Below are 24,219 nucleotides of genomic sequence, written 5' to 3'. Positions count from 1 at the left end.
CTTTGCTTCTGCCCCCACTTCTTTATTGTGTAAACTGATTTTTGGTAAAGCACAGGCATATATCTCCTCTGTGTATTTCCTGACAAATCCTAAGGCAACAGCATTGTTGTTGTCTGAGATGTCCAATACCATAGTCACCCACCTCATGTGGCTATTTAAATTTAAATTAATTAAAATTAAATAAAAATTAAGGATCATCTCTCAGTCATGCTGTCCACTTTTCTAATGCTCAGTAGCCACGTGTGGCTAGTGGCTACCATCTTGGGCAGTGCAGATAAGAGAACATTTTCATCATCCCAGAGAGTTCTGTTGGATAGAGCTGATAGGCAACATCTCCATTATAAAGAAGTTCCATGGTGCCTCCTCCCAGTCAACCACAGTTGTGATTTCTATCACTATTGATTAGTTTCCGTGAATACACTTTATTTTTACTTTTTTAAAAAGATTTTGTTCATTCATAAAATCTTTAAAAAAAAAAGTGAGAGAGAGAGAAGGAGCAGGGGGAGGGGCAGAGGGAGAGGGAGAAGCAGACTCCCCACTGAGCAGGGAGCTCTGAAGTGGGACTCGATCCCAGGACCCCAGGATCATGACTGGAGCCAAAGGCAGATACTTAATTGACTGAACCACCTGGGTGCCCCGATGAATATACTTAATTTTTTCTTAAACATTTTATTCATTTATTTGACAGCGCGAGAGAGCACAAGCAGCGGGAGCAGTAGAAGGAGAGGGAGAAGCAAGCTCCCCGCTGGGCAGAGAGCCCAACTCAGGGCTCGATCCCAGGACCCTGGGATCATGACCTGAGGCGAAGGCAGATGCTTAACCAACTGAGCCACCCAGGTGCCCCCAATGAATATACTTTAAAAACCAAATAGTACTGGGGTACCAGGCTGGCTCAGTGGGAAGAGCATGCGATTCTCGATCTTGGGGTCATGAGTTTGATCCCCACATTGAGTGTAGAGACTGCCGAAAAAAAAAATCAAACTATACTAAAATGTTTATGAAAAAAAGCAGTCCTCTGTGCCATCTCTCTCCACTCCCCTCTGCTCTCTAGAGGCAACCACTTTCAACTGTTTTACCTGTTTCTTCTAGTATTTTCTTCCATGTTTCTAAATAGGCTGACCTGCTATTTCTTGATAGCCAATTTTAGACATTCTCTTTCGATGCTTGAGCTCATGCATCCACCACTTTCCCTCTCCCAATGAAATCATGTCATAATTTTTATCAGTCAATAGTTTTCACAGTGTGATACGTAAATGTTTTTACTGTAGAGCCTTGTAATATACTAGCATTTTCTTTCTCATACAAACTTTAAAATTTTTGAGAATTGATAATTACCTTTGTCACATGCTTAATTTTATATGTATTTTTTCAAATGTTCCATGGGACTGTCCATACTCCTATCAATTCACAAGCTTTGTTTCTTTTTTTCCCTCCCTCTTGAAGTCCTGTCTCTTACTTTAATCTGGACCTGCTGCCCTTTAGGCCTGTGCTAAGCTATCTGAGGACATCCCCAAGTAGGACACTATTTCCTGGATCCCATGTCTTCATCTTAACTTGGTTGACTCTTCATTTTGGTGGAGCACATCCTCCAGTTCTCTTAAAAGGGTGAAGAAGAGGTAAATATTTTTGAGTTCTTAAAAACTAAATATAGCTTCATTCTACCCTCCCACTTTATTATAGTTTGGGTGGGGTATAAAGTTCTAGGTTGGAAATATATGTATCCTTTTTCATTCAAATCTGTCTGCACCCTGAGTTGGAATGCAAGTTTAGAGAACAAGAGAAAGCTGTTTTTCCCCTTAGATTTGTTTCCATTCTCCCTTTCCTTTCCTTTGAACTTGTATTTGACTTTTTTTTTTTTTTAAGGGAGGGAACGACAGTGGATGGGGGAGGGGCACAGGGAGAGGAAGGAATCTCAGACTCCACAGTCAGCATGGAGCCTGCCGTGGGGTTTGATCTCATGACCTGAGCCAGTATCAAGAGTTGGACACTTAACCAAGCCACCCAGGTGCCTCTTGACTTTTTTTTTAAGTTGCTTGCCTTTTTTTTTTTTTTTTTTTTTAAGCTTTTTGGCCTCTTGGCTTTTTTTCTGGAAGATTTTGGAATCTTCCCTTTTTCTCTGGGTCTGAAAATTCATTCATATGCCTTACTGTAGTCTTTATCCATTAGTCATTCTGACCTTAAGTCTGTCCTTTCGATCTGGAGAGTCCTACCCTTTGGTTCCGGGAAATTTTCATATCTATTTCTGTGCTGATTTCTTCCCCTTCATTTTCTTGCCTTTTTTCTGGAATCTTCATTATTTGGATGTTGGACCTTCTGAGTTCAGCCTTCAATTTTCTTATGTTTTCACTACTATTTTCCAGTCCTTTGTCAATGTCCCCTTACTTTCTAGATTCCCTTGACTTTAATCCTTCTCTTAAAATTTAAGTGTCATCTGTAATTTTGTTTTTTTTTTTAAAGATTTCTTATTTATTTATTTGAGAGAGAGAGAATGAAAGACAGAGAGCACTAGAGGGAAGAGGGTCAGAGGGAGAAGCAGACTCCCCACTGAGCAGGGAGCCCGATGTGGGATTCGATCCCGGAACTCCAGGATCATGACCTGAGCCGAAGGCAGTCGCTTAACCAACTGAGCCACCCAGGCGCCCAGTGTCATCTGTAATTTTGAATTCCCAAGAACCTTTCTTGTTACTTAATTATTCATTCTTGGCATACCCTCCAGCCCTTACTTTATAAATGCAGATATTTACTGTTATCTCGCAAAGTATTTCACAAAGTATTTAGTTACAGGTGTTTTGTGATTCTTTTGTAAGCTTTCTTGTTTTTTTCTGTATAATGTTTGTTTCTTCTGGGCTTCTTTATTCAGTCTGATCTCTCTTTTTCACAGCAGAGGTATGTTAGTTTCCTATTATTGCCGTAACAAATTACCAGGAACATGGTAGCTTAAATAACACAGATTTATTATCTTGTAATTCTTGGGTTCAGAAATCAGAAATGGGGACCTGAGGGGATGATTGAGCCAATTTAGGCCACTCACCTTGGCCTCTGAGTGGCTGCCAGCATGACCAGCCAGTGGCAGGGCATCTAGCAACTGCTGTGGGCTGAGAAGTGGGAGGCTGAGAAGGTGTCGGAGGCCTACAAGCAAAAGAACTGGAGGCCGAAGCAGACCAAAGAAGCTCAGACTGAAACTGAACAGTACTGCCTGCAAAGAGAGAAGGAGTTCAAGGCCAAGGAAGCTGTGCTCTGGAGTGGAGAAGGAGACGCAGGAGAAGATGACCATCCTCCGGCAGAACAGGGATGAAATCCTGGATAACTTCTTGGCCTTCATCTGTGACATCCGGCCAGAAATCCACGAAAACTATTGCATAAATAGAAAGGGAAGGAAGGAGCAGCTCTGCACGTGGCTTGGCATTTTATTTATTTTTTAAGGTTTTATTTATTTATTTTAGGGGCGGGGAGAGTGTGAGCCTGGGAAGGAGCAGAGGGAGAGGGACAAGCAGACTGTGCACTGAGCGGGAAGCCCGATGCAGGGCTCGATCCCATGACCCTGAGATCATGACCTGAGCTGAAGGCAGACACTTAACCCACTGAGCCACCCAGGCGCCCTCCTTTTCCAGTTTCTAGAGGCTGCCTGCATTTCTACCAACGATCTGTTTATGATGAGTTAGGTATTCTCTGAGATGATACAGGTTTTCTCTACCTTGCTCCTCACTTCCTGCCGAGTCCCCACCAGCAGAATTGTTAACATCGATACTTCTACTAACAGTCTGTTCAAGGCAATCGAGGCTTTTCCTATTATCTTCTCAACATTCTTCCAGCCTCTGCCCATTGCCCAGTTCCACATTCCAAATCCACATGTTTAGGTATTTGTTGCATTGACACGCCACTTCCAGGAGCAAAGTCTGTGTTAGTTTCCCATTACTGCTGTAACAAAGTATCACAAGCTCGCAGGCTTCAACAGTACAAATGTATCATCTTACAGTCTGGAGGTCAGGCATCTGACATGGGTCTCGTGGAACTAACATCAAGGCGGTGGCAGGGCTGAGCTCCCTTCTAGAGACTCTAAGGAAGAAGCTCTCTCCTTGCCTTCTCCAGCTACTAGAAGTTGCCTACATTCCTTGGCTCGTGGCTCCTAACTCCCTCTTTCACTTATAAGGACTCTTGTGCCTACACGGGTCCCACCCAGATAATCCAGGATGATCTCCCCATCTCAGGATCCTTAATCTAAATCATGTTCGCAAAGTCCTTTCTGCCCACATAAGACAGCAAAGGAGAAGAAGTAAACGAGGAGACAGGAGTCCCTGCCCTCGAATTCAAACACTGTCTGGACCTTTGAATGAAATTAATCAGTGATTACTACTTTTGTTGGAGGTGTGCTAATGATAGAGTGGTTATGTTTTTACAGAGTCTTTACTTTTAGAGATTTATTATGAAATACCTATCGTAAAATGATACGGTGTCTGGGATTTGCCTCAAAATGTTGACTGGGGGAGTGATGTGGGTGTAGATGAAGCAGGATCAGTCCTCATTTGACAATTAATGAAGCTTGGTGGATGTGGGTCTTCCTACGGTTCTCTCAACTTTTGTGTCCATTTGAAATTGTCCCTAATAAACAGTTATAAAATGACCGTGATACTAGATATTAGCTGATACTCTAGTGGAAGAGTCAGACGATAAATAGAATAATAAGCACAAAAATAATATCTCAGGTGCTGATCATTGTTATGGAAAAAAAAAACAAATCAGGTGAGGCAGATATATTTTTGCACCTGATTGGGAGGTATAGTCATTTCCTGTGGCTCCTGTAACAAATGACCCCCAACTCAGTGGCTTAAAACAACACACATTTATTTTCGTACAGTTCTGAAGGTCAGAAGTCCAAAATCAGTTTCACCAGCTGAAATCCAGGTGTTGGCAGGGCTGCGCTCCCAGAGGCTCTGCGGGAAAATCCATTTCCTCGCCTTTTTCAGCGTCCAGAGCTGTATTCCTTGTATTCTTTGGCTCTGCCCCCTTCCTCCATCCTCGGAGCCTGCAATGTAGCATCTTGATGCTGTTATGTTGCCTCTGTCTCTGTCCGGCCGTTGGATCTCCCCCCTTATAAAGACATCTGTGATTACACTTAGGGCACACCTGGATATCTCAAGCGCCTTGACTTCATCACACCTGCAAAGTCTCTTTTGACACATAAAGGAATGTCCACAGGTTCCAGAGATCAGGGCCTGGAGATCTTTGGGGACCACTACTCAGCCTACCCAGGGAGTAATGCAATTTAAATGAGTAGTCAGGAAGGTCTTGCTGAGGAAAGGACCTTTATGGAAGGCTTGAGAGAGGTGAGGGAGGAAGGCATGCAGAGATCTGGGGAAAAAGCCTTCCAGACAGAGGGACCAGTGACCACAGGGGCCTGGAGAAGGGTCTGAATCATCCCTCCCTCCTGGTGTTTATGCCCTTGAGTAACCCCTCCCCTTGCCCACGGGCTGGATGTAGGGATGTATTCTTTTTGTTTTAAGATTTTTAAAATGTATTTTGAGAGAGAGAGCACAAATGGGGAGAGAGGCAGAGAGAGAATCTCAAGCAGACTCCATGCCAAGCTCCATCCCATGACCCCGAGACCCTGAGATCAGGACCCAAGCTGAAACCAAGGGTCAGACACTCAACCGACTAAGCCACCCAAGTGCCCCAAGGATGCTTTCTAAGAAACGGAATACAGCAAAAAGTGACGGGCTCTCACTTCTGACATCAGATTAAAAAAGAAAGTGACTTCCATCTTCCTCGCCTCTCTCTTGGGCTCCTCTTGCTTCTCCATTGGATGAAGTGGGCTGCCTTCAGAGGTGCCTGTGTGGCAGGGACCTGCAGGTGATCCTGGCCAACAGCCAGCAAGGAAAAGAATCTTGCCAGCAACCACCTGGTGAGCTTAGCGGCCGATCTACAGAAACCGTGAGATAATAAATGCTGTTGTTCTCCACCATTACACTTGGGGGTAATTTGTTGTACAGATGAGCCGGCTCCTGCAGGTCTGGTGCCTGCGTGGAAGAGCCAGGAAGCCAGTCTGGCTGGGAGGAGTGGCTTGGGGGCAGGGGGAACAGTGAGAAAGTACGTCAGGCAGGTGGCAGGACGCTTACTACGATGCGACTGGCTCACGTCAGTCCAATACCCAATTTCATTTTCTTATATTCTTGGTTTTAAGATGTTCTTCCTCTCTTCCCCCTGCTTGAACAAAGTAACCATGGACAGGATGGGGGAGCCCAGAGAAGGTGCCTGACCCAGCCTGGGGGGGGTTAGGGAGGGCTTCCTGGAGGAGGGGATGTCTCTGAGACCTGGAGGAGAGAGGAATGGCGAGGCAGGGTAAGGTGGGGGTGATGGCGCTGCAGAGACAGGACACCACTGGAGACAAGTAAAAAGCAGAGGAGTGAGCAGCAAGATGGGGCTAGCTGCTGCATGGTGAGTGCAAACAGTGGGAAGGCATCACCCTGATTTACTCCTGTCCGAGATCACGTTGTGCAGGTTTTCCCCATTTTATCCTCCTTGGACGTCATACTGCAAGGAGTATCTGTGTGTGTGTGTGTAGCTTTGGTTAAGGCTCAGGGTCATGTCAGCAGCCTCACTAATGCTCAACACCTGTCTCCACCATCCACACCACTATGAATCCTTACTAGCTCCCTAGGACCTATTTTTAGAGACTTTGTCTAACTTTGGAAATATGTCCTCATTTGTATGACTGTGTAATAAATGTCATTTGTTGAGATAAGCACCAATCATCCTCATCCCACACCTGTCCCAGCCCTGCTTACTTTGGGTCATCACCGTCGGGATGGTTCTGTCTCCTCCACTGGACTATGCACCCCAGGAGGACAGGGCTGAGGCTGTCTCGGTGACCACTGGGTGCCTTTGGCTCCCCAGCTCAGGATGTGTACAGGGCTCAGGTAATACAGGATGAGTGAATGAATTAACAAATGAGAGAAAGAGAGGGAATTATGAAGGAAGTCACAACCTTAGGTGGCCCACTGCCTCCCGCTTTCTGGCTCTCTCGCTGAGCACGATGGTTGTATCAACGAAGCTCCTTCTCTAATCCTGGCTAAACAGAGAATTCGAGCCTCACTCTCCTTCTCTGCCTAGATCAGCTCCAGAAACTATCATGCACACAGACATAGACACACAGACACTGGAATAAAATGGGCTTTGGGCAACTCACCTCACCTGTCTGAGCCTGCTCTTTCATCTGTAAAATGGGGATAATCAAAGCATGTGATTTATAGGACCGTCATGAGGATTCAATGACATCATTCTCTCCGCTACCCTGGCCTTAGCCACAGACTGGCTCTGCTTGCCAGTCTTAGTCCTTCCGGTTCATGTGTCACAAGGCACTCCAAGTGACTTAGGGGTTCAGAATGCAAATTTGACCATCCCCCTGCCCCCGCTCATTCACCTCTTCAACAAATATTTATTGATTCCCCACTGTGTGCCAAGCACAATGGCAAGGACCACAGATGTAGGAGTGAGTAAAATGGACAAAATCCCTGCCCTTATGGAGCTGACCTTCTAAACTAAATAAGTCGAATATTTAATATGTCAGATGGTTAGATGGATTCTGAAGAAGAACAAAGCAGGGGAGGGAGCTACAGTGGGTAGCATATGAGTTTGTGTGTGTGTGTGTGGGGGGCGGGCTTGAATTTAATTTGGTGCCACTGAGAAGGTGACACCGGAGCAAGGACCCGAAGGATGTGATGCAGTCCAGCCCTGAGGACGTCAGGGGAAAGAGCATTCCAGGCAGAGGACATAGCAGGTGCAAAGGCCCTAAGGTAGGATGTGCCTGGAGTGTTCTGGAAACAGCATGGAGGATAATGTGGCTGAAATAGAATGAGTTAAGCAACAGAGGAGGGGATCAGAGAGATAAGGTGAGTCGGTGTGGGGGTGATGAGGGGGTACGCTGGTTAGACAGGGTTCCGCAGGCCACTCTAAGGATTTTTGGCCTGGCCCTGCCTCTCCCTGCAGCTGCATTCTCTCTACTCTGTCCTTGCCTCTGTTCTTCCACCACGCAGGCTTCCCTTTAGCCCTTTGAGGCATTAGCTTTCTTGTGGTGGCAGGACTTTTGTACACCATCTTCCCTCTGGCTGGGACACCAACACCCTTTCCCCTTCTCTCATCTATCCCCTTTGGCTGGTTAGTTCCTTCTCATACTTCCTGTGTCTATTCAAACCTCATTTCCTCAAAGAAGGCTTTTCTGACCACTCCACACCCCCATAGTTGACAGCATGTTTCCTGTATGTAGCCCTTATGGTTTTCAGAATTTTCCCATCACAGCACTTGTCATACTTGTAACCATATATTTACATATATGTTTAAAATCTGTTCTTTGAGGACACGAACAAGGGCTGTCTTGGTCACCTTTGTGTTCCCAGGGCCTAGGAATCTATTTGTTGAACAATTGCATAAAAGCTCTAGCTACTGAATGCTGAGTATGTGCTAAACCCAGTTTTAAATGCTTTATGTGGGTTAACTTAAGCATCATCTACATCGTAATCTTTTTTTTAAATATTTGTTGTTACTTTTTTTTTTTTTTTTTAAGGTACGCTCTACGCCTAATGTGGGGCTTGAACTCATGACTCTGAGATCAAGAGTCCGGTGCTGTACCGTCTGAGTGGCCAGGTGCCCCTACATTATGGATAATCTAATTGTGCCTGCTTTGCAGATGACAAGTTAATTTAACCGAGGTCACAGAGCTGGTAGACAGTGGAGCCAGGATTTGGACCCAGGCATTCCGGTTCCAGAGTCCACACCTTAGCCGCCAAGCCACAATGCCTTTGCATTACTGCCTGATGAGGACAGTATCTGGCGAACGGTAGGGGTTCTCTAAATGGGAGGAGTTATTTATCCCAGAGAAGTCTAGGACACAGCGGGCATTTTAGAGGTGCACGTTAGTCTAGTGCGACGAAGCCATTCCTGACTCGTGGGCTCCTAAGGGTCCTCAATTTCCTTGTCAGTTCCTTTAGACTCTATTCGCTGCTAGATGATCTTGGGCAGATGCAGGAAGACCAAATCCTAATGAATGGGATCGATTATCTCGGTACTCTTCCTTCAAATGCTGTTCTCGGTACTCTGTGATCCTCAGCTACGCCTGCTTTCCCGGGAGCCCGCCCCCGCATTGCCGTGCGCACGCGCATTATCCCCCGCCCCAGTAGAGTGACGGGTGGGATCAGCCAATGGAGTCGTGAGAAAGGTGGAGCGGCGCCACGAGGACTCCTCACGAATCCTGCGCTCTGAATATTTATGAGGGAGGCGGGCCGACGCCGTTTCTCGCCGCGGCCGGCGCCATGAAGTGAGGAGGGGTTCGGAGTTCGCAGTTCGCGAGGCGGCTTGGGGGTGGGGGTGGGGTCTGAAATATGGGGGGCCAAGTGGGCGCGCCCGGGGCCCCGGCGGGGCTAGGGGGTGCTGTAGGAGTCGGGTGAGGAGAGCCGCGGGGACCCGCGGGGCGGTAACGGGAATGGTCAGCGAAGAGATGCCGAAGGGAGCCGAGGCTCCCAGGGAACTGGGGGACGCCCGGGGGCGGTGGGGTCGGCGCCGGCAGGTAACCCCTCTCGGCCGGACGGCAGGAGAGTGTGGGGAGTTTGGAGAGGGGCTGCGGGGGCGGGGGACTGACCCGGCCGCCCCCTGCCGCCAGGCTGAACGTGGACGGGCTGCTGGTCTACTTCCCTTACGACTACATCTACCCCGAGCAGTTCTCGTACATGCTGGAGCTCAAGCGCACGCTGGACGCCAAGGTGGGTGGGCCCGGCCCGCCGCTTCCCACCTGACAGGTGCACAGCGGCCCGCGCGTCTAAGAACGGAGATTGCTGGACCGCGAGGTGTTAGGCATGTGAGGTCCTTGGGGAAGCCGGCGCTCCCAAACCTGTTACCTGGAAGAATAGTTCATAACAGCAGCACCTAACGTTTATCAGAGGCTGCGCGGCTTTGGAGCCGGCGCTCTGGGTTGGAATCCTAGACCCACAGCTGTGTGCCCTTGGGCGAATCCCTTAATCTCCCTGTTTCACAGTTTTCACCTCTGTAAAATGGGCTCAGTACGATTGCCTACTCTCAGAGGTTCACGTGAAGGTTATGGGAGTTAATTCGGTAAGTAAGGCAGCAGGTTTTTTTTTTTTTTTTTTAAGATTTTATTTATTTGACAGACATAGCGAGAGAGGGAACAAAGCAGGGGGAGTGGGAGAGGGAGAAGCGGGCTTCCTGCGGAGCAGGGAGCCCCATGTGGGGCTCAATCCCAGGACCCTGAGATCATGACCTGAGCCGAGGGCAGACGCTTAACGACTGAGCCACGCAGGCGCCCCAGGGCAGCAGTTCTTAAGTGGGGATGCTTTTGACCCCCCCCAGAGGCAGTGTCCAGAGACATTCCTGGTTGTCATACTAGCGGAGTGGGGGTGCTAGTGGTAGGTAGAGGCCATGGGCACTGCTAAACATCCTGCAGTGCACAGGATAGACCCCCCAAATGTCAGGGGAGCCCAGGTTGAGAAACCCCGATGTAAGTAAGACACTTAGAAGGGGTGCTAGGCACAGAGTAAGTGCTGTGGAAGTGTTTGCTAAATTAAAAAACAGGTCACTACCCATCAGTTACTATGCTAAATGTTTAACCCCCATTGTCTCAGTCCTCACAGTCATGATCTGAAGAAGTGTTTATTAGGCCCATTTTATTTATTTTTAAAGTTTGTGGGTTTTTTTGTTTGTTTTTACACGTAATCTTTACACCCAACGTGGGGGTCGAACTCACAATCCTGAGATCAAGAGTCACATGCTCTTCCGACTGAGCCAGCCAGGCACCCTCTAGGCCCATTTTAGAGATGAGGATACTGAGGCTGGATGGGTGAAGGCTCTTGCTTAAGACCACTCAACAAAGAGGTGGCAAAAGTGGGGTTCAAACCCACTGCCCTTGGAGCCTAGGCTTTTAACTGCTGTTGTGCTGGTATTTTCAAGATGGTGGCATTCTGGGAGTGGTCCCCAGAGTTTGTGTCCCTGAAGTTCTGTCTCTCTCATCTCAACATGCAGGGTCATGGAGTCCTAGAGATGCCCTCAGGCACTGGGAAGACAGTGTCCCTGTTGGCCCTGATCATGGCGTACCAGAGGGTAAGTGACCCCTGGGCCCGGGGAGGTGGATAGAGGGAAGGGGTCCAATGGGGGCTGAGCCCATTATCCCCGGCAGGCGTATCCACTGGAAGTGACTAAACTCATCTACTGCTCCAGGACTGTGCCTGAGATTGAGAAGGTGAGCCAGGGCCAATCCTGGGGCTTCCCCAGTCCCGCAGGACTTGTTGGTTCCCCTGGTGGTTGCCCTCATAGCTTTGGGGGGTGTTGGGGAAGCTGGAGAAGAGGCTGGGCCAGGCTGGGCAGGGTCTCATGCTGGAGTCCCCTCCGTCCTCGACGAGAACAGGTGATCGAAGAGCTGCGGAAGTTGCTCAACTTCTATGAGAAGCAGGAGGGTGAGAAGCTACCGTTTTTGGGGCTGGCTCTGAGCTCCCGGAAGAACCTGTGTATTCATCCTGAGGTGCGTGCCCATTTCTCCCCTTGCCCCAAGCTTCAGGGTTGGGGAAACTTTCATCCAACCAGTCCTAGATCCCCAAACCAGATCTCTCAGGGAGACAGGCAGGGACCACTCGCAGACTTCTCACACATCAAATTCTGACTTCTGATGAGGCGGTCCAAACACACCTTCTCCCCAGCCTGAGAGGTTAAAAGGCAGTTCCTGGAGTCTGGCAGGTCAGGTTTCCTGGCTTTGAAACTTAATAGTCATGTGTTCTTGGATAGGTGATTTTTACAGTGGGGCTTCAGTCTTCCTTTCTGTAAAATGAGGGTAATTAATTACTGGCTTCATACAGTTGATCAGATTGGGGCGGGGGGGGGGTCAAAATGTGCAGACTTCAGTTAAAACAAATAGGTCACGGAGATGTAATGTACAGCGTGGTGACTATAATTAATAATACCGTATTGTCTATTTGAAAGTCACTAAGAGGGGCGCCTGGCTGGCTCAGTCTGTAGAGCGTGTGATGCTTCATCTCCCGGTCATGAGTTCAAGCCCCACGTTGGGTATAGAGCTTACTTAAAGGAAATAGAAAAGAAAAATTGTAACTGTGTGGTGATGGATATTAATTAGACTTACTGTGCTGGTCTTTTTGCAGTATTTACAAGTATCAAATTACTATGTTGTACCCCTGAAACTAATAGAGTATTCTAAGTCCATTGTATCTCAATCATTAAAAAAAGATTAGGCGAGATAATGTACAGCCCTTAGCATGTACAAAATACTAAAACGTTAGAAATCATCATGGTATTAATACATATAATAACATATGACATGTAGAATATTAGTTATTATTAAATTATGTTACAAAACTGTTGGACTTGGGGCGCCTGGGTGGCTCAGTTGTTAAGCGTCTGCCTTCTACTCAGGTCATGATCCCAGGGTCCTGGGATCGGGCCCCGCATTGGGCTCCCTGCTCGGCGGAGAGCCTGCTTCTCCCTCTCCCACTCCCCCTGCTTGTGTTCCCTCTCTCACTGTCTCTCTCTCTCGCTCTCTCAAATAAAATCTTAAAAAAAAAAAAAAAAAAACTGTTGGACTCACTCCTAAACAGTGTTCTAAGCACTTTACATGTGGTAAGTCATGGAATCTAATATAATGTTAATTGTAAGAATATGAAAAACTATGGATGTGACTGGTGATAATTAGAAGTAGCATGGGCCTTGGCAACTGATGAAACAGGAAGAGAGAGGGAAAGGTCAGCAGCCTCCGAGCCTGCCCCTTGGTGAAGGCAAAGGTTTTGTTGTGGGGCGCCTGGGTGGCTCAGTTGGTTAAGCAACTGCCTTCGGCTCAGGTCATGATCCTGGAGTCCCGGGATCGAGTCAGTCCCGCATCGGGCTCCCTGCTCAGCAGGGAGTCTGCTTCTCCCTCTGACCCTCCCCTCTCTCATGCGCGTGCTCTCTCTCAAAAAAAAAAAAAAAAACTTAAAAAAAATTTTTTGTTTTGGAAAAGGGCAGCCCTGGGGTGCGATGGTGCCACCTACAGAAGGTGCAGGGCAAGGCAGCGTCTCAAACTGTACCATCAGAACCTCCTGGGGACGCCTGGGGGGCTTAGTCCGTTAAGTGTCTGCCTTCTGCTCAGGTCATGATCACGGGGTCCTGGGATCGAGCCCCACCTCAGGCTCCCTGCTCAGCGGGGAGTCTACTTCTCCCTCTCCCTCTGCCCCTCCCCCTGCTTGTGTGCACTTTCTCTCTCCCTTTCATAAATAAAAAATAGATTTATTAAAAAAAAAAAAAGAACCTCCCCTGATTCTTAGACTGGCCTAGATTCAGGGTGTTTTAGTGTTTGCAAAGATAAAGCAGTTATTCTTAATCTACATGCTAAAGATTGTTCAAGACTTGGTTTTGTTTTTTTTTTTTTAAATCGAGGTAAAATTGACATATAACGTTAGTTTCAGATGTACAGTGTAATGATTTGGTATTTGTATATATTGCAAAATGATCACCACGGTAAGTCTAGTTAATATCGGTCACTTTACGTAGTTACGATTTTTTTCTTGTAATGAGAACTTTTAAGATCTCTGTTAGGAGCTTGCAAATATGCAATATGGTATTTTGAACTAGAGTTTCCATGCTATACGTTACATTCCTAGGACTTATTTTATAACTGGAAGTTTGCACCTTTTGAATACCTTCACTCCTACCCGCTCACCTCTGGCAACCATGAATTTTTTATTTTTATATTTTTTTTTTTTTTTTTTTTTTTTTAGATTTTATTTATTTGTCAGGGAGAGCACAAGCAGGGGGAGAAGCAGGTAGAGGGAGAAGCAGGCTCCCCGCTGAGCAGGGAGCCGGACGCGGGACTTGATCCCAGCACTCTGGGATTATGACCTGAGCCAAAGGCAGACACTTAATGACTGAGCCACTCAGGCATCCCCCTTTTTTTTTTCTTTAAGATTTTTTTATTTTTATTTATTTTTAAAGATTTTATTTATTGGACAGAGAGAGACACAGCAAGAGAGGGAGCACAAGCAGGGGGAGTGGGAGAGGGAGAAGCAGGCTTCCCGCAGAGCAGGGAGCCCGATGCGGGGCTCAATCCCAGGACCCTGGGATCATGACCTGAGCGGAAGGCAGATGCTTAACGACTGAGCCACCCAGGCGCCCCAAGATTTTATTTCTTAATTTCTGTACCTGACATGGGGCTCGAACTCATAACCCCAAGATCACTGTAAGAGCCTAACAGTTGCACTGCTCTTACACCGCCCCCCCCCCCCGCACCATGGTTAAGTTCTCAGATGTCTTAACTGTTTAATAATGAAACAGTTGAGGTTTAAGTTTCCCCCAGAATTCCTTATTCTCACCCCAGACGGAACAGAACAGCCCCCTCTCCCACCTAGCTGGCAGGTGTAGAGCCCCGCGTTTGAGGAATGGTTGAGCTTCTTGGCACTAAGCTGCCCCCCACCCCCAGGTGATGCCCCTGCGCTTTGGGAAAGACGTCGACGGGAGATGCCACAGCCTCACAGCCTCATACGTGCGGGCGCAGTACCAGCAGGACCCCAGCCTGCCCCACTGCCGCTTCTACGAGGTACCTGCCGACTGGGCTGAGGGAGGGAGGGCAAGACGGCTGCAGCAGCCAGCCTCCCTGACCCGCAGGTACCCTCTCACCCCAGGAGTTTGATGTCCATGGGCGCCAGGTGCCCCTCCCTGCTGGCATCTACAACCTGGATGACCTCAAGGCCCTGGGACGGCGCCAGGGCTGGTGCCCCTACTTCCTCGCCCGCTATTCGGTGAGGAGGCTGCCGGGGGCCGGCCTACAGCCCGCCTGCCTGTGCGTCTGTCTGTTTCTGTCCGTTAGCTTCTGTCTGTCCCGTGCCCGTGTCTGTCTCGCCTTGCCTCCCCTCTCTGGGTCTGGGAGGGTGGACGCGGTGGGGTGTGGCGTGGGGGGTGGCGGGGCAGGGCGCACTCGGGTAGGCTGGGCTGACTCTGCCCACCTCGGTCCCTAGATCCTGCACGCCAACGTGGTGGTTTACAGCTACCACTACCTCTTGGACCCCAAGATTGCAGAGCTGGTGTCTAAGGAGCTGGCCCGCAAAGCTGTCGTGGTCTTCGACGAGGCCCATAACATCGGTGAGGCAGGAGCCCAGGTGGACGGGGAATCCGGGCCCTCCGCCACCGCTCCAGCAGCGCCTGCGGCCCCACTGAGCCCAGCCTCCTCCCCTGTTTTCTCTAGACAACGTCTGCATCGACTCCATGAGTGTCAACATCACCCGCCGGACCCTCGACCGCTGCCAGGGCAACCTGGAGACCTTACAGAAGACAGTGCTCAGGTGGGGGCTCTGTCCTGCGCCACCTGGTGCCCACCCTGCCCCTGCCGTCTGGCCCCCGCCTCTTCTGCCCAGCTTGCCCCCAGGGCCACCAGCCCCGTTCCCACGCCCCCACATGTCCCCCCCTCCCCCGCAGGATCAAGGAGACAGATGAGCAGCGTCTGCGGGAAGAGTACCGACGCCTGGTGGAGGGGCTGCGGGAGGCCAGTGCTGCCCGGGAGACGGACGCCCACCTGGCCAACCCCGTGCTTCCTGACGAGGTGCTACAGGGTGAGCTGCGCGTCCCCCCGCCACCCGCTCCCTGTCCCGCTCCCTGCGCTACCGTGGTGGCTGACGCCTTCCTCCCGCAGAGGCTGTACCCGGTTCCATCCGCACGGCCGAGCACTTCCTGGGCTTCCTGCGGCGGCTGCTGGAGTACGTCAAGTGGCGGCTGCGGGTCCAGCACGTGGTGCAGGAGAGCCCCCCTGCCTTCCTCAGTGGCCTGGCCCAGCGCGTGTGCATCCAGCGCAAGCCCCTCAGGTGAGGCCCCACACAGCTGGGGGGTGGTGTCGGGTCCCCACGGGGGCGTGGGGCAGACCCTGGGCCCTCCCTGAACCTCGGCCTCTGGCTGGGGCCACCACGTTGCCAGTGTCGGGAGTCAGTGATCCAGGTAGGATCGTGTGTGATGGCGCGCCGTCAGACCAGGCCGACCCGCGGGCGAGCTCCGAGCTGTTCCTGGGTCCCTGTGCTGGGCAGAAAACTGGCAGACGACACATGGCTTCCTCAGAGGGCTTACCTGAAGAGCACTTGATGGAGGGACTGCTGACACGGGTGGGCGGGGCAGAGGGTCTCACAGGGGGCCTGGGCACTTGTAAGAGCTCAGGAATTTCCACCTCAAGCCACGGTGGCATGGGAGGGAGTGGTCCTGGAGCGGGGCTCCTGACAAGACCCATCAGGGGGGTAGCTGGGGAGGGGGTAGAAATGCTGTGGATCCCCTGGACCCCTGTCTCCTCCTGCTGGTGCTTCTCTTTGTCCCCCGGAAGTCTGAGGGCAGGAACGCCCCCACCAGGCAGACTGTGGGGTGGGTCAGTCTCCCCAGCACAGGACAAGCAGAGCGTGGACCTGGGAGTGGGGTGGGGCCTTCTGTACTGCTTCTGTGGTGTTTTGGATAAGTCACGGTCTTCTCTGAATCTCCGTTTCCTCGTCTGTTGAATGGGTCGGGGGTCATCACCTTTACTCCGGTTTCTGTGGTGGTTAAATGAGAAAGTAGTGGTAGAAGTAACTCACCCTGTCTTGAGCACCAACGATGAGCTAAGCACTTGACTTTCTGCATCTTCTGGAGTCTCAGTACGGCGTCCCTGGCCACAGATGAGGACAGTGTGGCCTAGAGATGGCAAGCCATCGCCCAGGGTCACACAGCACCTCATGGAGGGAGTCGTGTGAAGCCAGGCCTGTAGGGCTCCAAAGGCCCTGGCTGCCTTGCCTCTCGGGGTGGGGTGGCCCTCGGGATGGCGTCGTTTGTCCTTCTTTGTGAGGGACTCGTGAGGGCAAAGATGGCATCCTAGCCAGTCATGTTCCCTGAGCGCCTGCTCTGTGCTCTTTGATCAAGGACCTGCATGAGATTGTGTGACCATGTGACTAGAGCGTCTGATCGCTGGTCGGTGTGTGCAGTTGTAGAGTGTGGAGTCACGGGTGACTGAAACAGCCCCAGTCTGTCCCCACCTAGCACCCAGTCACTTCGGAGAGCATGTGTGCATGCTGACGGTGGCGGAGGGGGGTCACTGTCCCATTGGCGCTCTGCCGCCCCCCTGACCCCACCTGGCCTCTGCACCAGATTCTGTGCCGAGCGTCTCCGCTCCCTGCTGCACACCCTGGAGATCGCTGACCTTGCCGACTTCTCTCCCCTCACCCTCCTGGCTAACTTCGCCACCCTTGTCAGCACCTACGCCAAGGGTAAGCTCATCTCCTGCCTCGGCAAGCACCCCACCCCCCCCCCCGCCCCGGCAGCCAGAATCAGGATCCTAGCAGAGTCCAGAGGCTTGTCTGTGGTACTGGGACATTCAGGACCTTGTAGGGCTGGGCTCAGGAGTTTGGGCTTTGTTTCGAGGGCAGGGAGGTTCCGCAGATAGGTCTTGAGTTAGCCAGGCCTCGTGCTCAGATTAGTATTTTCGGAGCCCCTGCTGGCCGTGGAGTGGAGTTAGGATGGGGGTGAGGCCAGAGAAGCTCTGGGGGGGCACTCACCCTGTAGGGTGTGGTAAGGAGTTGGCCCTTTTACTCCCGGGAAGGGGGGAGCCATGGGAGGTTCTGAGCAAGGGAGGGGCCGGGATCTGGGGCAGGATGGGAGAAGGAGAGGGGCTGGAGAGAGAGGTGGGACCCGGTGCCCGGGGTCGGGGGCAGGGAGCTGAGTGCAGTGTGCAGGTATCCAGCGTGCCAGGAAGAGGGGAAGTGGTCCTGAGGTTTCACTGGTCAGCACTCCCTCCCCTTCCTCAGCGTTAAGCTGGCCAAGGGCTCAGTCTGATCCCTGGCGATTACTGCTCTATCCCGGAAAGCAGGTCAGGCCTCCTGACACCCTGCACCAGCCCGGAGGGTGGAGAGGCTGTCCCCCAACCCCAGCACCTGTTAGCAGCAAGTCCCACGAGAAGCTTCCTTCTGTGTCCATCCCCCTGTCCCACCCCGTCTTCCTTCTGGGACTGGCTTTCTCTTCTCCTCCCCACTTCCCTATCCACTAACACTTCACATTCTTTTACCTGGAACATCTGTCCCAATATTCCTCAGGCCCCAACTACTTACCTCCTACTCTTTTTCAGTTCTCGCCTCGTTAGAGATGTCCGCTCTTCCAGGAAGCCCTCCCTGACCCCTAGGCTGGGTCAAGCTCCCCTCCTCTTGGCTCCCCTGTCCCAGCCCTGTCTACTTGGAGTGGTCACTCTCTGGGGACAGGACTGTGTCCCCATCATCAGACTGTGAGCCCTGAGAGGGGAGGGCCGGAACTGTCTTGGTTCCCGCTGTTTCCCCAGTACAGGGTTGGGCACAGAGGACTTTTTTTTTTTTTCTTCTTCTTTTTTTTTAACTAAGTGAAACTGAATATGTGAATTCATTCATTCACCTGTTTTTTCAAAAAATGGGCCAGGCCTAACACTGAGGAAGTGACAGGAACACAGAGGGACCTTATTTCTGATCTCCTGGAACTTATATTGCAGAGAGGAAGACAGGTAGCAAAGACTCAAATAAAATAATTCCAGAAAGGGATAGTTTTCACAAGAAACAAAAATGTTGCCATGTTGGAACATGCCTGCAGTGGCCCAGGAAGGCCTGAGGCGCTGACATTTGAGCTGAGTTCCAAATGACCTGGGAAAACTTTTCAGCTGTCTGGGAAAACTTTTCAGGCTGTGGGGCCAGCAAGTGCAAAGGCCCTGGGGTGGAGTGAGCCTGGTGGTTTTTGAAAGTTAGGCAGTAGGTGGCCTGTGAGCCAGGAGGAAATGGGGTCAGTGTGGCAGGGTCTCACAGATAATTTTGGACTCTGGAAGGGGCCTGGGGAGCTGTGCAGGGCTTCTGAGCGGGGCAGGGATGTGACCTGACTCAGGATTTCACAGGGTTTCTCTGGCTGCTGGGAAGGGAGCAGGGGTGGGAGCTGGAAGCCCAGGGAGGTGACTGCAATAGTCCAGGCTAGAGTTGATAGTGGGGGAGGGGGTGGGGAGAGTGGTCAGATTGCAGATAGCTTTGGAAGCAGAGCTGACCCGCCTGATGGTTTAGATACAAGGATCATGGGGGAAGGCTCCAGGCTTGGGCTTGAGTCGCGGTGTGGGAGAGTCTAAGGAGTGACCCTTTGGTGCTCTCTGCTCATGATGCTCCCTGAGTGGGTGTCAGCTCTGGGAGAAGCGGGCAGTTGGGGTGTACTTTGAACTCCCGATGCCTGGATTTAAAGCTTGAGAACTGTGGTCCACCAGTCACTAATGGGGCAGGAGAGAGTGGCCGGGTGGGCGTGGCAACATCTGGTGACCAGGAATCTCACCCGCTTGTAGGTTTCACCATCATCATCGAGCCCTTTGATGACAGGACCCCCACCATTGCCAACCCCATCCTGCACTTCAGGTGAGACCTGACCCCAGTGTTGGGGGTGTGAACGGACCACGCGGGCCCCGGCGTGGTCCTCACCACCCTTGTCTGCTTCCTACAGCTGCATGGACGCCTCACTGGCCATCAAACCTGTGTTCGAGCGCTTCCAGTCTGTCATCATCACATCCGGGGTGAGGACCCTTCTCCACCTCCAGTGCCCAGCCCTCCACTGTGGGGCTCCTGGTTTCTGCCCAGTTCTGCTAAGATCCCTCCTGCTGTCCCTGCTACAGACGCTGTCACCACTGGACATCTACCCCAAGATTCTGGACTTCCACCCTGTCACCATGGCAACCTTCACCATGACGCTGGCCCGGGTCTGCCTCTGCCCCATGGTGCGTGGGAGAGGGTGGGTGCTGGGCCAGGGGAGGTGGGCCGCCTTTCCTCCCTCTGTCCCCCCACCCTGCTATTGAGGCAGGAGAGTTTTACAGCTGAGGACACAGACTCTGGATTCAGGCAGATCTGGGTTTGATGCTACTTCTCCCTGTGGGTGTGACTCCCCAGGCCTCAGTTTCTAATCTGGGGAATTAGAATGGGAATGCATCTTCCCTGACCTCCCAGGTTGGTTGAGGGGTTAGTGAGATAGCGGGTATAAAACGCTTGTGTGGCCCAGGGCCTGGTGCCGGTCAGCACTCAGTCAACATCTTTGTTAACGTGGGCTCTGCCTAGTTTGTCCTCTGGCCATGACCTTGATGATGACCCTTTTGCTCTGCCTCAGTCTCCTTTGTAAAACAGGCATCATAACGTGGGCCCTCCGTCCCTTATCTGAATCCCTTGGGCCAGGTGTATTTTAGAATTGAGAATTTTCCAGACTTTAAAAAACAAAGCACATGCTGTGTGGTACGTGACATTCCCAGCGGGGTTGGGGCAGCTCCTGCCAGTGAAAGTCCTAGTTCAGCAGGAACATGTTTTGAGACTTCAGACTAAGGCGGGTAAGTCAGGACTCCGGATAGACTCAGGTGAGGGCAGGTTTTGCTACTACAGGAGTTGGCGCCAAAGTTAAATATCTGGAGTTTCTTGGCTTTTGGAATTGCCCTTCATGGGTTGTGGACTGGTGACGGCCACGTCCTGCATCGTGGTTTGTGGAGTTGCTGGTGGGGGAGCGGGGTGCACCCGTAGCTGGTGGCTGCCGAGGTTGTGGTGAGACACTTTCTCTGGGAACTGCCTGGCCCGGAGGCTGGGGCCAGTAGCACGTACTTGCTGGTCAGCAGTGTGGACAGACTCGGGTTCAGTCCTGCCGCCGCTGTGGATTTGCCACATGCCCTGGGGCAGGCAGCTCACCTTCTCTGGGCCGGAGGTGGTTCATCCATGCGGTGCAGGTAACGGGAGCCGAGGGTTCACTCCATGACATCGTGTCTGTAAAAAGCTGAGCCCGGCACCAGCAGTGAGTGCTGCTGTTTGCTTAGCGTGACGTCTCTTGCCCTCTGCAGATCATTGGTCGTGGCAACGACCAGGTGGCCATCAGCTCCAAGTTTGAGACCCGGGAAGATATTGGTAGGCTGCACGTGGGGGTGGCTTGCATGGGTTCTGAGAGGGCAGGTGGATCAGTGGGCTAGGTCAGGCTGCAGCAAGCTGACACAGAGCCCCAAGTCAAAGTGGGGTTACACAGAGGTTACTTCTTGCTCACAGTATGTGCCACTGTGGGTTGGTGGGGGCTTGCCCCGTGTCTCCTCCCCCTGGGGACCTTCCCCACTGGATGCGTCACTATGGGGGTAAGGGGTGGCAGGAAGGATCCTGGTAATGGTGCTGTGCCTCATAAAGGTGTGTGACCCGTGGCCACTTCTGCACTCATTGGCCAGGGCAAGTCACATGGTCACACCTAACTCCCCGGGCCGGGGGTGGGGGTGCCGTTCTCCCAGGGGCCTGGAAAGACAAGTGGAATGTGTGTGAACAGCCCTCCAGGTGGCCTCGGGGATTTCTAGGAACCCCGAGTTCAAGACGGGGCATTAGATAGGAAAGTCCCGATGGAGTGGGGAGCAGGACCTGCGCACAACCTCTGACCGTTCCCCCCCACCCCCCCCCGCCAGCGGTGATCCGGAACTATGGGAACCTCCTGCTGGAGATGTCCGCCGTGGTCCCTGATGGCATCGTGGCTTTCTTCACTAGCTACCAGTACATGGAGAGCACTGTGGCCTCCTGGTACGAGCAGGTATGCCCAGTCGCCCGCTCCCTGGGGAGGCTCCGCTCTTTTCAGCCCCTGGCTCTTCCTTTGTGTGTTGGCTTCGTTCGTCTCGTGTTTTAAGCGGTGACGTGTATCATAGGTGACAGGACAGTGTATAAAACACAAACAGTTCACGGAACAAACGGTGTATACCTTAGTCCCCCCCTGCCTTCCTCCCCCATCCAGATTAAAAACTCAAGAGCCCCTGCAGGACAGTGCAGGGGTGAGGTCACAGAGTGTTCTGGAAATGGGGCTCACCGCAGCCAGGCCCTGCGGGGCCGGCAGGATGGGGGTGGGAGGGGGCCACTGTGACCTCTCCGCTTCTCGTGCATCATGGCCCAGCTCTTGGGTAATGAAAGCAGGTGCTTCTTTAGGGTGAGATGAGAGAACTTGTCTGATCCACACTCCGGGGAGCGGGATGGGGGAGCCTTGTCCACTTGGTCAAGACCTTGGTCTTGTCCTCAGTTGGGCGCTTTCCACACCGTGGGAAAGGTGGCTGCTGGCCACCAAGTCCACATCCTGAGTCTTGTATGTCCTATTTAAGGAAGCTTTGCCTGCCCCAAGGTCCTGAAGATCATCTCCTGTGTTTCTTCTAGAAGCCTCGTGTTAGCTTTCACATCTGGTCTGTGAGGTACCTCACATCTTTGTGTGTGGTGTAAGGTCAGGGTCGAGGTTCTTTGTCTCCCCCTGTGGAACTCCAGTTGCTGCAGCCCCATTCACTGGAAAGCACTGTCCCCCCTGAATGGTATGGGTGAACCACCGGTGTGAGGGTGTGTTTCTGGACCCTCCATTCTGTCACACTGGTCTGTCCCTGCGTCTGTCCTTGGTCCCTATCACAAAGCTAGTGCAGTGTCACGGAAATCTCTGGGCAGCCTCAGCCTGGCCTACATCAGCCCCTCCACTAAGCACCAGCTGGGGGGGCGGAGTGTCCTCATGGGCCATCTTGGGCCATATGCCTGCCCCACTTGCCTGAAAGATGGGGTGCGGGGATGGGTTCCATGCCTGGAATCACAGAGCTTTCCTCCATGAATGAGACCAGCCCGCACCCCCCACCCCCCACCGAGTCTCTGCTGGCTGCTGGGACCCTGGGACAGAAGGGGGTGGCTGCACAGGAATCGGGGCAGAGTTGACTGGAGCCAGGATGCCTGTGCCCTTATGCCGCTTTCTGCCAACCCACAGCCTGACCTGCCTGCTGTCCTTCCCTAGGGCATTCTTGAAAACATCCAGAGGAATAAGCTGCTCTTCATTGAGACGCAAGATGGGGCCGAGACCAGCGTCGCCCTGGAGAAGTACCAGGAGGTGGGCATGGGGGCGAGGGGGGGGGGTTGGGGGAGGGCCAGTAGACTGCACACGGGGGGCCCAGAGGAGGCAGCTCTGGGGGACCTAGCTCCTGTCTTGGCCTCCCCTCCCCAGGCCTGTGAGAATGGCCGTGGAGCCATCCTGCTGTCCGTGGCCCGGGGAAAAGTGTCCGAGGGAATCGACTTTGGTGAGTGGGCCAGGCTCTCCCTGTCCCCAGGTGCCTGCATGGGGCTCTGGCTGTTTCCCCCAGGGGTCCCCCCCCCCCCACAGCCTGGGCTCACACAGGGACCTCTCCCTTCCTCCGGCCCCCCTCCTGTGCTTGCTCCCCCAGTGCACCATTACGGGCGCGCAGTCATCATGTTCGGCGTCCCTTACGTCTACACGCAGAGCCGCATCCTCAAGGTGAGCAGCCCCGGGGGCCACTCGGAGGGACAGGGACTGGGCCTGGGGTGGCGTGTGGGAGGGGCAGGAGGGACTGCTCTGCTCTCTTCTCTCGGGCAGGCACGGCTGGAGTACCTGCGGGACCAGTTCCAGATCCGAGAGAATGACTTTCTCACCTTTGATGCCATGCGCCACGCGGCCCAGTGCGTGGGCCGGGCCATCCGGGGCAAGACGGACTACGGCCTCATGGTCTTTGCCGATAAGGTGCGGGTGCAGGGGCCTCTGCCTACCAGGCTGTCCCCCTTTTGCAGATGGGGAAGGAGGCCCGGGCTCCCCCGCACTGGGGTCCTGATGTCTTCCCTCCCTCACCCTCCTGCTGAAAGCGGTTTGCCCGGGCAGACAAGCGTGGGAAATTGCCTCGCTGGATCCAGGAGCACCTCACTGACGCCAACCTCAACCTGACCGTGGATGAGGGGGTCCAGGTTGCCAAGTACTTCCTGAGGCAGATGGCTCAGCCATTCCACCGGGTGAGCTGGAGGGGGCCTGGCCTGCCCTCAACAAAGAGGTGTGTGTGTGTGTGCGCGTGCCCGTGTGTGTGCCCACAGGCCAGGGCTGGGGGTGTGGCCAGAGCCCGTCCTTCTCCATCTGGAAAACCAGCTGGCTTCCCTCTCCCTCCCTCAGGCCTGGCTTCTGCTTCCAGGGGCTGTTCCCCATTAGAGGGGTGTTTCAAACATCCTGCCCCTTGGCCCCTGGTGTCCCAGGGGGGCCTGGGGGAGGGCGCTACAGCCGTCTGGCCCACCCTGGAGCTGCCTCCTCTCCCCCCTCCAGGAGGACCAGCTGGGCCTGTCCCTGCTCAGCCGGGAGCAGCTGGAATCTGAGGAGACCCTGCGGAGGGTGGAGCAGATTGCTCAGCAGCTGTAGCTCAGGGTGCGGACAGGGCGGCGATTCCGGGGTCTCACCTGGCCCTGGGGCCCAGCG

At 52.7% G+C, this 24,219-nt stretch overlaps 1 protein-coding gene and 1 pseudogene across 3 annotated transcripts; both read left to right on the top strand.

Moving 5' to 3' along the window:
* The first annotated feature begins 3,055 nt into the window (after positions 1-3,055).
* On the top strand, positions 3,056-3,422 carry LOC113936346 (annotated as a pseudogene).
* A 5,855-nt stretch (positions 3,423-9,277) lies between these two features.
* On the top strand, positions 9,278-24,211 carry ERCC2 (ERCC excision repair 2, TFIIH core complex helicase subunit). 3 transcript variants are annotated; one of them, XM_027619893.1, is made up of 23 exons: positions 9,278-9,307; positions 9,650-9,749; positions 11,023-11,100; positions 11,177-11,239; positions 11,405-11,518; positions 14,456-14,572; positions 14,658-14,774; positions 14,991-15,114; positions 15,218-15,314; positions 15,448-15,581; positions 15,662-15,830; positions 17,125-17,243; positions 19,310-19,379; positions 19,465-19,534; positions 19,634-19,735; positions 20,831-20,894; positions 21,428-21,549; positions 22,768-22,860; positions 22,975-23,047; positions 23,192-23,262; positions 23,362-23,505; positions 23,625-23,768; positions 24,070-24,162. In XM_027619893.1, the coding sequence occupies exons 1-23, from the start codon at positions 9,303-9,305 to the stop codon at positions 24,160-24,162; spliced, it is 2,283 nt and encodes a 760-aa protein (XP_027475694.1). In that variant the 5' UTR covers positions 9,278-9,302. The 3 variants fall into 3 exon arrangements, with proteins under 3 accessions (XP_027475694.1, XP_027475693.1, XP_027475695.1); XM_027619892.2 differs by lacking the exon at positions 9,278-9,307 and adding an exon at positions 9,322-9,433 and having other exon boundaries at positions 24,070-24,211; XM_027619894.1 differs by lacking the exon at positions 9,278-9,307 and adding an exon at positions 9,482-9,556.
* Positions 24,212-24,219: the final 8 nt, after the last annotated feature.

The sequence above is a fragment of the Zalophus californianus genome, chromosome 17 (assembly GCF_009762305.2).
Source record: "Zalophus californianus isolate mZalCal1 chromosome 17, mZalCal1.pri.v2, whole genome shotgun sequence".
NCBI classification, from domain to species: domain Eukaryota; kingdom Metazoa; phylum Chordata; class Mammalia; order Carnivora; family Otariidae; genus Zalophus; species Zalophus californianus.
Note: the sequence above shows the minus strand (reverse complement) of the source record. Positions and strands in the feature narration are given on the sequence as shown.